This window comes from Dermacentor silvarum, chromosome 3 (genome assembly GCF_013339745.2).
Source record: "Dermacentor silvarum isolate Dsil-2018 chromosome 3, BIME_Dsil_1.4, whole genome shotgun sequence".
Classification (NCBI taxonomy): domain Eukaryota; kingdom Metazoa; phylum Arthropoda; class Arachnida; order Ixodida; family Ixodidae; genus Dermacentor; species Dermacentor silvarum.
In genome coordinates this window covers 100515614-100527343 of record NC_051156.1, presented here as the reverse complement: position 1 = coordinate 100527343, position 11730 = coordinate 100515614, and the positions used below count along the sequence as shown (strand labels likewise).

Genomic DNA, 11730 nt, shown 5'->3' with positions numbered 1-11730 from the left:
GCCCTTTTTGGAATATGTTATCCGCTGCCAGGAATCGAACCTGCGACCTCGAGCTAGGCAGCAGAATGCCATAGCCACTGCAGCGGGTAGGTGACAAGCCAGAAGTGCGCCTTATACAGCTGTCGCACGCTCGCACCTTCAATGACCACTGAAACTGAAGACCATCGAAGTCTACAACGCCCATCGGCTTCCTCCCACGATTTTTAGTTTCAATGATAATTGAAAGTGAGCATGTGAGAATCGTACCATTAGCCAAGGTGGCAATATCCCAGTGGAAATGAAGTACCTAGAAATATGTGTACGGTGGACTTGTGTTATACGAAGAAATCTCGAACAAGGACGTTTTGTTGATGCATCTTATGGTTATGCCGCATGTTTAGTACTGGAGGTTACGTAATCTCAAGTTTCGCAGACACTTGTAGCGAGAGGCAGACAAAGCGTTCCCTCCTCACTGCCAGCGCTTTTCACAGTGGCGTCAACCCACAGCGCGCGCCACTATCAGCCGCGAGGGCGAAGTGGATGCCAATACGTGGCTAGCTTCTCTTCGTGCCGCCGATGTGAAGATATCGTCGACACAACACGAAACCGTATCTGTCGTTGCCGACTCTAAAATTCAACATGAATATTTTTCTCAATCAAATTTGCTTTTTCCAACTGCCCGATAATTCAGAAAATTTTGCGACGCCTTCTGTGTAAATAAAACCAATTGGCAACTGTACTTATTTGCATTAAGGGTGAAATTTCAATCTAACGAAATTTATACAATGATGCAAATTGCCGATTTTACTGATTTCGTTATGTATCAAGGTTTAACTGTATAACAAAGGTAGTTTCGCATGAATTGTGACTTCGTTACAATGAAGGTCGCCCGTACCGCTTTGTCACTTGAGAATTAAGTGTAACAAAACAGTGCCTTATGCTTTTCAAGTCTGATGCAAGTTGAGCACGCATACGTGCAAATACCCGCGACACGGAGACAGGCAGAGACGCCACTGACCTGTACGAAGTTTATTATTTTCCTCTACAGTGCAGGATGACAAAACACGATTCAAGCAGCATCTCCGTACTTCACCGTGACCATCTTTACAGTAGATTCATGCCCATTGTTGGCTCGTCCCATCACGACAGCTATAATGAGGCAAACAACCCACTCTCGATCAAGTCCTTTTACGGGTATAAGTACCCAAAAACAAAATCAGATATAATGAACACGCGACATCCTTCAGTTTATACATCTCATCATTATATGTACCTTCCACTTCAGCAGCTCAGCAGCAACACCAGGTGTCAGTCTTTGAACACAGCAGATGTGGTTACAAATACAGAAGGGTATATAGTGGGCACATCCTTGGTGGACATACAACCAAAAGGCTGCGGCCGACGAGGTGGTGAGGCGATCACTCGAGTAGCTCATCATCTTCCCGAATCTCCTTGATGCTGATGACCTCCACCTGACCGCAACCTCGGCTCTCCTTGCTCACGAGCTCATCCACCTGCTGGAAGTTGCCTGGGTCCGTCAGGAACACCTGTGCGACCGGCATGGGTGCCAGAAGTCACATGCTTGAGAAGAACTTGTTCTTGGCCTGTTTTATTTGCATTGTTTTATTTTAAAAGGTGTTTATTGTAAACAGTGTCCCTTTGTATGCATGGCAATTTGCTTTGCACAAATCAGAATGCAAAAAAAAAAAAAAAAGTGAGGTGCTGCCACACAGTTCACATCGTAGTCAACATGCCCCTTTCCATTTGCAAATGAAACTGCTGCATAGGTTCAGCATTACTTTACTATCACTTTTTATATCTACTGCCAAATAATGCTAATCTGCATTAAAAAAATTAGTGGCAGGCTGAACTGTAGTTGACATCTAGGTAATGTGAAGCATTTTTGTTTTGTAGAGAATGGTCCGCATTGATCTTCCCGGCGAGACACGCATGAATCGTTGCTGAACGCGCATGCACACGTGCGTTGTTACTTGCTGACTAACATCATTTGTGAGGCAGCGTGCCTTCCAAGTCTCAAAGGGGATCGCATCTGTTGGGGGAACAGGTGACACGAGTGTTCAGAAGTGTGGCTACTGCAAATTCACATCCCGAGACAGACCTCGCTAGAGGGAGGCATAGGAAGGAGTGGAGGGTCCGTGCCATTAAATCGTGCTCGCTTGAGACTACAATCGCAGCACACTGCAGCCACCTCTCGACAACAATAAAATGTCAGATGTGACTCTACATTATTTGGCGACAGAAATGACGTTACACTGAGCGCCTTATAAACGCACACAGCGCACGGTCGCAGTGCAGGTGATGACAACTGTGAACACGAGCCGAGCCTTGGCTAGGGAAGCTCGTTCGTGCGTCTCTTGCTCCAACTAATACGATAGTGGACAAATGGACGTAAGAGGAGGCACTCGCAGACCGCGTCGCAAGTGCGCGACGAGTTCACACTCAACGTGCTTGGCTGGTTCTCTGCTGTCATACCACTTCACAGTCACTAACCAAAGCCTCAGCTACTTCCCATCCCTGACTGCAAATGGTGGTGGTTGTCTGCTCGTTGACTTACAAGAACACCAAGATACACCGCGAGATTACCACTACGAATACTGGCTTGACTAGTAGTAGAATGCTTCACATTAACACCTTTGCTCTACCAACGCCAGAACACGCCCAGTATTCTACAGCAAGTAGTGACAAGGGCTGCAACTTTGACAGGGCAAATAAATTTTCCAGGACTTATGTTTTAGATGTTTGTGTGTTTCCGTTCCCTTTCTTCTGGTGGCCTGAGTAGCCTCCGAGCAGTCCAGGTCAATGTATATTTTGGGGCCGACGTGGCAATTTACGTGGAAGCCATAGACAGCAAAGAGAGAGAATAGGTGAATCTTTTCAGTAGAGTAGCAGTCTGGGTCAGTTGGTACATACTGAATATTAAAAACCAGTCAAAAGACGAAGGACAGAGAAGAGACGTGGCACACACGACGACTGGACTAACAACTGTGCTTTATTGAAAAACCCCGTCTCTCAGGAAAACCCGGCGAGCATGCGCAGCTCAAAAGCCGACACCCACACACAAACAAAGGTGATTGCAAAACGCCACGTAGCTAACGCCAGTGCGATAGGAAACTAAGTTCCTTCTGCATCAGTGAGAGAGAGGTAGAACTGATGCAATTATCCCCTTGCAAATTGATATGGTAAGCTTCGAGAATTTCACGCTCCGTCTTGCCCTTGCCCCTACCAAGGATTTTAACATTGGAAAAAAGCGGGACGCAGCCGCATTCCCGACAATGGCAAGGCAGATTTGCTCCATCAGAGGTATTCCAAGAATTGTAGTGTTCTCGCAGCCTCTCATTAATACACCGGCCTGTTTGACCGATGTAAACTTTTTCACAAATCAGCGGAAGCTCATACACCACACATGTAGCACAAGGAATGTAACCGTTGTCATGACACGCGGGGGGTCTATTCCTGCCGCGCGCCACACGTGAGCAAAGGCCTGAAAGTTTGCAGGGAGCAGAAAAAACAACGTTAACGCCCTGCCTCGCAGCAACTTTCTTGACGTTGTGGGAGACCCTATGAACATAGGGCATCACTTCAAGTTTATTCCATTCAGCCGCCGTTGGGTCAGCCCTTTTTTGCTCTCGCCTCTTAATCTTTTGCAGCAAAGTTTCTGCCACTGCCTTCAAAAGCGCTTTTGGGAAACCAGCGGCCACCAAACGATCGAACTGGTTGTCAAAACTTGATTTTATGCTGTGGTGGCAACTCTTTTTCAAGGCATTTCGAAAACAATACATAGCAATCCCTCTCTTAACGACTTTTGAGTGTGCGGACGCGTACGGTAACAGACGCGTACGGTAACGCACTGGCGTTAGCTACGTGGCGTTTTGCAATCACCTTTGTTTGTGTGTGGGTGTCGGCTTTTGAGCTGCGCATGCTCGCCGGGTTTTCCTGAGAGACGGGGTTTTTCAATAAAGCACAGTTGTTAGTCCAGTCGTCGTGTGTGCCACGTCTCTTCTCTGTCCTTCGTCTTTTGACTGGTTTTTAATATTCAGTGTGAATCTTTTGATCACACTGTTGGTCTTGCATGCTGCAGTCATCTGTCAGCAGGAGTGAAAGACTTGCAGGCATGCAAAAAGCATGCTTCGACATTAACCTTGAAGAACCGCGCATGCTAAACGTGACAATAAAGGTCACTAGTGCACTGACCATCTCGAGGGTGCCCGTGTCACCCTGAATGGTGGCCATCTCTACGGAGGACGCGAGCGCCTCTAGCCGTGACCGAATGGCCTTGCCCTGGGGCAGCACAACGCGCAGCTTCATCTGTGTCCACTGCAGGGGCATGATGTCTTTCAGCTGATGGATTGCCTCCAGGGCCTGCAGCAGTGGACATTAAAATACAACATTCAATTCAATAACGCAGTTGAATTTCCAAAACCAAGGCACTATGAGAGACACATAAGTGTGCAGACTGATTTCGACCGCCTGATGTTCCTGAATGTACTAAGCTTAATAAAGCACGATACACACGCTCTTTTTCATTATGTCCCTGACATAATGAAAAACATGCACGTGGCTGACTTTAACTTGGGCCAACATTGGAAATGTTGTGAAAGTGATATTCCTGAAAAGGTTAGAGAAAAATGGACCAGTAAAGGTGGCCCCTGTGCGTTTCCAAACAGTACAGTGCTCCTGCTCATTGGGAGGCTTTTGCCAAAGCTTTCTTTCATCGCAACGTCCTTGAAAAAATAAAAATTAAGTTCTGGGGTGTTGATGTGCCAAAACTACAATATGATTTCGTGCCACACTGTAGTGGGTGTGGCACGAATTAATTTGACCAGATTAATTTTGACCACTTAGGAACGGTTGTTTAATGTGAAATTCGTGGTACATGGATGTTCTTGCTATTCGCTCGTCGAAATGTGGCTGCGATGGTTGGGATTCGCTCCCACACTTGGGTTTAGCAGCGCAATGCTAATGCCACCACGGCAGGTACAACATCTTTGAAGTGCCTAATCATGCTTGTACGCACTCACCGCGATCACAACAATTGAGCACTCTTGCTACTTTATTATTTTTCTTTCTTTTCGACACTGATAGGTGCTCTCCATATTAGCATTATTGAAGTTTGTTCCATACTTGTATCAACAATATTCCAGTGGCCAGAACAACTGAAAAACTTGAATTATGAAAGCAATAATTTACTGTGCAAATGAGAAACACTCTAGCATCATTTTTATACATAATCTCTCCCTCACCCAAACAAACGTCAGCAATATAAGCTCTCTGGGCTACCCGATAAAAGAAATTGAATACTTTAAAACTTGAACATGCGGAGAGTGTTCAAGTTTACAAGTAATAAGCATACAACCTCCATGCTACGGTTTACTTAAAGTACTAAAAAAGTAACAAGACTTATCAATGAAAGGCGATAAAAATAAATGTGGAAACGACCACATTGGTGCCACAGCTTGTCAATTGCTCAGGCAGTTAGGTTTGGAAGCGATATGCAGGCATTATACTTTCATTAATAAATACTAATGAATACTGTTCAATGTCACAGGACTGAAAGAAAGTTTAGCATGTGCATCATGAAGTTTTTCATAGCCTCCAAGATTTACGACTTTCCGCTGTTGTAACAATGTGTAGCACCATAATCTTGAAGGCCGTGCTTCTGGCGCACTGCTATGTTGCTGCTTATCTGCAGGCAAACAAAACACACTGCATGCTAGCTGAAGTATACTAGAAAAGTCAAGCTGGTTCTGCTGAATTAACCCCAGAAAGGCCACACACCATTTCACATAAAATCAAAACTTGTTCACGTCTATTTCTGGCTATCCCTACTAAAACGTTCCGCATGCACTGCAATAATTCATTTGTTTTCGATAGTTTCTTACAGAAATTACACAAAATATATATGGAATCCAGGTAGATTCGTAATAACTATACGGAAATCATACAGAATTATTGCAATGGAATATTTTTTGTAAGAATATGGTAAGTACATGTGCAAAAAAAATGATAAATTAGTCATAATAATTACAATTGTAGTTAACTAATAACTGGTTGGCTGAACTACATTACAACTAAAAACTCTCTCCAGCGTATCGGAAACGCTACAAAACTTGGAGTACGTTTAAGCTTCACCTTTAAGAGTAGAACACAATTGGAGGCCGTTTACGCCGACACTGACACCGTATTTTCTGCGACATGGGGCCTGATCAAAATTTAATGGCATCTTCGAGTGGTCGTTTCAGAGTGCTCTGGCCGTGCTACAAAAGTGGTGAAAAACGACTTTAAAGCTGTATTACGAATATAACTGGGTGTGGAAGTGATGATCCTGCTTCGTTATCATCAGAGGGACCCGTTTCTGCAAACGGTAACGCTTAGTAACCGTTTTACACGACCTTTGTAGCGCTACCAGAGCGCTCTAACATGACCAGCCGAAGATGCCATTAGAAAGGCACGGTTTTCAACATACCCCTCAATGTTGCCTCAAACAAAAGTGCAGTGAAACACGATCAGAATTGGAGGACGCTTAAGTTTCGGCTTTAAGAGTGGAATGCGATAGCATTCAAAGATCCCTGGCTGCATATCAGCCTTCATTCTCGTATACAATGTAGACCGCTTATAACGTAAGTCGCCGGAGTCGCGAATATCTGCACTATAAGCGGTACCGCACTATAACCAAAGCAACAATTTTCAAGGCCTGCACATATGCAAAACATGTGCACCGAGCCGCCACGCGTATGCGACAGTCGAGGAATGTGGCTAGAACGTTTGCATTCAATGTACAGTCGAATCTCGCTAATTCGAACCAAATCACATGGCGGCGCCTCCGACCGGCATTGCTCCGGCACCGCCATAGAGTAAAAGCTTAGGAGAAACCCCTCAATGTAGTGCGCGAAAAAAAAAAAAAAAACACGGTGGAAATTTCACCCTCTCTCAAATGGCAAGGTAGCCGATTCTGCGCTGCGTCGGAACATGCGTGTACGTGCCGACGTCTCAGCCACGCTACCGTAGCCACGTGTAGAAAGTGGCAGTGAACCCTTCTTTCTCCTTTATGCTTCCTCTACTTTCTAGTCATGTGTTGACCTTGCACGCTGTGGCTACGGCGCAGAGGGAAGCAGCGGCGCTGTACCAGGCCAGCCAACGAAACTGCCCACGCCGGCAAACGCCCGCTTCCCGATAACGGCAGAAAACGAAACTTCGGGGAGCTGGCGCCGGGCTGGCTGGAGCTGGCAGCGCCTGCACGGCGGCGGGCGCGCACGGTGACAGTCGAAAGTGAGGGAGCTATGAGGGAGGTCGAGGGGAGCCACCAAAGCGGCGGAGTTGCCAAGGGAAATCCACTTCCCTGCCGTCCTCCTCCCTCACATTCCACGGTCTCCGCGTGCGCCCTTTGCCGTGCTGTGCCGGTGCCGCCCGCTCCCTGAAGTTTCGTTTACTGCCGTTATCATGAAGTGAGCGTTGGCCGGCGTTGGCAGTTTCGTGGCCCTTGCTCGCTATGCGCGCCGTGATATTTCACGACTCACACTCAAGATTCTGGTTTTAGCCTCACTGGCTGTTCATTCGTGCCACGTGCCCTTCTCCTCCACTTCGTCTCTGTTTCTTCCTCGAGCACTCCTTGGGGCGCCCGTTTGAGGCGAGCGTTCGCCGTCTCCGCTGACTTCCGTACTCCCAGGCAGCCGCACTGTAACCGGCATTTCATTTCCCGCAACTGCACTATAAGCGATACGTGTATACATGGAGTGCTATGGGAAAATTAACGGGAGTCTGAAAAGATCGCACTATATCCGGTCCTGCACTATAAGCGGTTACGTTATAAGTGGTCTATACTGTATTCAAATTACAATCCGATGCTATCACGTCTGCCGGTTGTGGTTAAGTCATACTTTACGATTTTTCTGATGGATTTCACTTTGAGAAATTCAATTTTTGTTCACTAACGCCTTGCGTCACGCGAAGGGCCCGGGCCGCCCGGTCGGGGTGGTTCGGCATGATTATTTCCGCCAGACGCCGATGCTTACGCCGCCACCGACGCCGGGTTTTATGCAACACTGGATCCTTTAACGATATCGCATTAATATACTTTTTGTTAAGCGTTGAGTGCTTAATTATTAAGAGGAAGCTTTAGCTCATGGCCAAATCTGATGCCGCCTATTCAAATACATGAAAAATGCATAAATGCTTTTATGAGGCAATCTCTGAACCGATCTGAATGAAATTTGTTGCAATTAAGAGAGAAAATTAAATTCTAGTGACTGTACGAGGCAAAATTTTGATTTAGGCCCTTAATCGTTTTACCCAAATTGCCCAAAATTGGCAAGGTAAAAAAAAACAACAATAGAAGCACGAAGTTTACGAAAAGTTTTGGCAACTTTAGGGCTAGAGTCCGCCTCCGCTTGCCAAGATGGTTGAGCGAAAGGCGGGCTTTGCTAGCAGCAGATGCTGCACTGCAAGCCCCACGTTTGCTCAAGTGTCTAGGGGAGCGAGGGCGGGGTCTAGCATGCACTGTATCATCGACCACAAAGAGTTTCTCACTATAACACCTAGAGGGTAAACTGGCGCCACCGTCTATGCGAGTTTCCTAAAGGGAGCCGTGCCCTCATGGGAATGACAGGATATGTGTCTGCGAGGCTTGTGTTGGCTGGTGTTGAACAAGGCTTCGTCTAAAACGTGGATATGGCTACACAAATAATGCGTTCTTAAAGTAAAATCTACATAAAAGGCTTTCATTCACCTATATTACATCTCTCAATAATGTTTACTCACCTACAATGCAGAATCAAGCGAAGAAAAGCAAGAACAGACGACAAGTTGTTCCAAAGCGAGCGATAACCTTGTCGTCTGCCCTCCAACTTTAGCGGCCAGCTGATGCTTTTTATGTTACATATAATTGTGCATCCAATATAAGTGCTCATAATTAAACAAAACATGTTTTTGTGTAATAATAAAGCTAAAGCAGTTTTTTACGAGCTGTTTTAGCAGGAAATGAATCATTGTAACAGACGGAACGGTGCTAGCCAGGCACATCTTCCAAGGCGTTCTGGCTCTCCAAGAATGATGCCAATCCGAAGTCACAATATACCGGCATTCCCATGGATACCACAGTGCAGCAGAGCCAGTTTGCCCTCTAGGTAATATAGTGAGAAACTCTATGATTGGCCATGCCTGGTTATTCTGGCCACCAGTAGCTGACGCCACAAGTGGACATGCCTGCTCCTGCTGCCATTTGCTGGTGCTCGAAGCAGCTGCCGCAGAGGACAGGCCACGTGCCTGTGTGTTCTCTTTTACACCCGATGTACATTCCCAGCTAGGAAGCGCCACCCACCTGCTGCTTAGTGCTCTTGTTGGGTCGCACCGAGAAGTGCACCTCCTTCATGGACTTCTCGATAATGGCGACGGGGTAGGGCCTCTTGGTCTCCAGGTTGACGCACATGTTGGCCACCATGGTGGCAATGTCCCGGTAGTTCGACTCCAGCTGGCAGTGTCGCTCCTTCTCGGACACCTGCAGCTCGCCCTTGGCCAGGATCTGGACGGGGATTGATCAGCGGGGGTCAATGGGGCCAATTGTGACAAAATCTCACTTCGGCTAAACTGGTTTTAAATGGGAAGCCATCATCTTTTATGCCCACTGAAGGAAGAACGCCTCTCGAAGTGATAGCCAACTACTCAGCTACATGATGTCAGCCAGCTGACATCATCTTATGCTTGCAAATCTAATTTCAGCACACCGCCTAGTTCTTTGCCGTCCCAGACTGTGCTTCCCTTCTCTTGGCACCCATTCTGCAACTCTAATAGACCTGCCCTACCGAACTCTATTTTTGATCTCAATGTAAATTAGAATATCGGCTACCCCCATTCGTTCTCTAATTCACACCACTGTCTTCGTGTCTCTGAATGCTACACCTATCAAATAAGCAGTACACACTATCCAAGCAACCTTGGCAAAGCTGCAGGACTGGTAATTGTCTAATCGTCTTAAAAACGGCCTTTAAACAGCACATAAGCAGAAGGCACGAGAAAGAAATTTACAGAAGAATAAAATTGGGTTGGAGTGCATATGGCAGGCATTTACAAATCCTGACTGGGAGCTTACCACTGTCGTTGAAAAGAAAAGTGTACAATCATTGCATCCTACCGGTGCTAACATATGGGGCAGAAACTTGGAGGTTAACAAAGAAGCTCGAGAACAAGTTAGGACCGCACAAAGAGCGATGCAACGAAAAATGTTAGGCCTAATGTTAAGAGACAGGAAGAGAGCGGTGTGGATCCAGAAGGCAAACGGGGATAGCCGATATTCTAGTTGACATTAAGCGGAAAAAATGAAGCTGGGCAGGCCATGTAATGCGTAGGATGGATAACCGGTGGACCATTAGGGTTACAGAATGGATACCAAGAGAAGGGAAGCGCAGTCGAGAATGGCAGAAAACTAGGTGGAGTGATGAAGTTAATAAATTTACAGGCGCAAGTTGGAATCAGCTAGCGCAAGACAGGGGTAATTGGAGATCACAGGGAGAGGCCTTCGTCCTGCAATGGACATAAATATAGGCTGATGATGAAGCAGAAGACACTTCCACGTTGTGATTAGCGTACAGGATGTAAACAAAAGCACATCATCTCCGAGAGTTCTCAGTGTGGCGTGGGCAGCACCCAATGTCGTAGATCATGCCACCAAGCAGTCAGTTGCTATGGGTTGTGCACCGCTTCTGGAAAGCAGTAATGGCAGCATTTTTTTTTTTCAGTTTAGGTATTGAAAACATATAGTACTTTTACAAGCTTTCCATAACACATTCACTCGTACTTCATGTGTAAAATATTGCGTGGAAGCTACTTGAGATCTAGACTCTCTGAAACTAGGCATTTTTACGTGGTCCAAAATTTCGTTGAAGTTGGACCTGTTGTGTCTGGCGGTCCTTCGGGACAAAGGAGGCCTCATCAACAGACGGGAAGCTATCAAGTGCTCTTCACGCTTGTCGGTCCTCGCGGCCGGGGAGTGTCACCTGGGACTGATGGATGAGCAATTAGTCTCCAGGCTGCAATGAGTCATCGGCCTCATGCGTCGCTAAACGGCAACATCGCCCTTTGGTGCGTTTCCGTGAATTACCAGCGCTGCCCGAACTACGACGAGGCCCGGCGCCGACTGGGATGCGCCAACCTGGAGCCCCCCTTTCGAGACAACAGCCACCGCCCTCCCTGGAAATGGTGGCTTCCGCGAACTGACCACTACGGAGAGGCGACTCTTGCAAAGGGCCAGCGTCTAGCATTCCCGTGGGAGCCACATCAACGTTTGGTTCCCAAGGTGTCAACCGCTGCCTGTGTTCGGGGGCGACCAGGCAAGATTGGAGCGGAGCCCGGTGGGAAACGATGGCACATCATGTGCGGGATATGGCAACCTGGTCGAAGATGGTGATTGGCTAAGAGGAACTAAAGGGCATTTCCTCGTCGAGTGAAAGAGGGAAACGAAAGGGATAAAACGCGGGACTGATGAGGATGCTCGACCATGTAGAGGCTCGGAGATCAACGCTAGAACATGCAAAGATGCTAGCATGTAGACAGCTCCAATATCATGGAGCCCTTGTGACATACCAACATGTACAGTGTATATAAAACAGTTTTCTGATCTCCCTGGATATCTCCTTCTCTCGGCACCTGGCACGACACCACCCATGGAACCTTCGTGGGCTGCTCGGACCTTCGGCTTTCGCAACAGCCCTTAAATAGCAGCTAAGCAGACAACGTTGGTGC

General features: G+C 47.0%; 1 protein-coding gene across 4 annotated transcripts in view; it reads right to left on the bottom strand.

Moving 5' to 3' along the window:
* Positions 1-993: 993 nt before the first annotated feature.
* LOC119445620 (ribosome maturation protein SBDS) overlaps positions 994-11730 on the bottom strand; it is a 68561-nt gene continuing 57824 nt past the window's right edge. For 2 of the 4 annotated variants that reach the window (XM_049663461.1, XM_037709881.2), the window contains exons 3-5: positions 9314-9514; positions 4192-4359; positions 994-1526 (exon numbers count right to left, since the gene is read on the bottom strand). In XM_049663461.1, coding sequence (XP_049519418.1) covers positions 1398-1526; positions 4192-4359; positions 9314-9514 — 498 coding nt within the window. In that variant the 3' untranslated portion in view covers positions 994-1397. The remainder of the gene's footprint in view (positions 1527-4191; positions 4360-9313; positions 9515-11730) is intronic. The other 2 variants (XM_049663460.1, XM_037709880.2) reach the window with 2 other exon arrangements.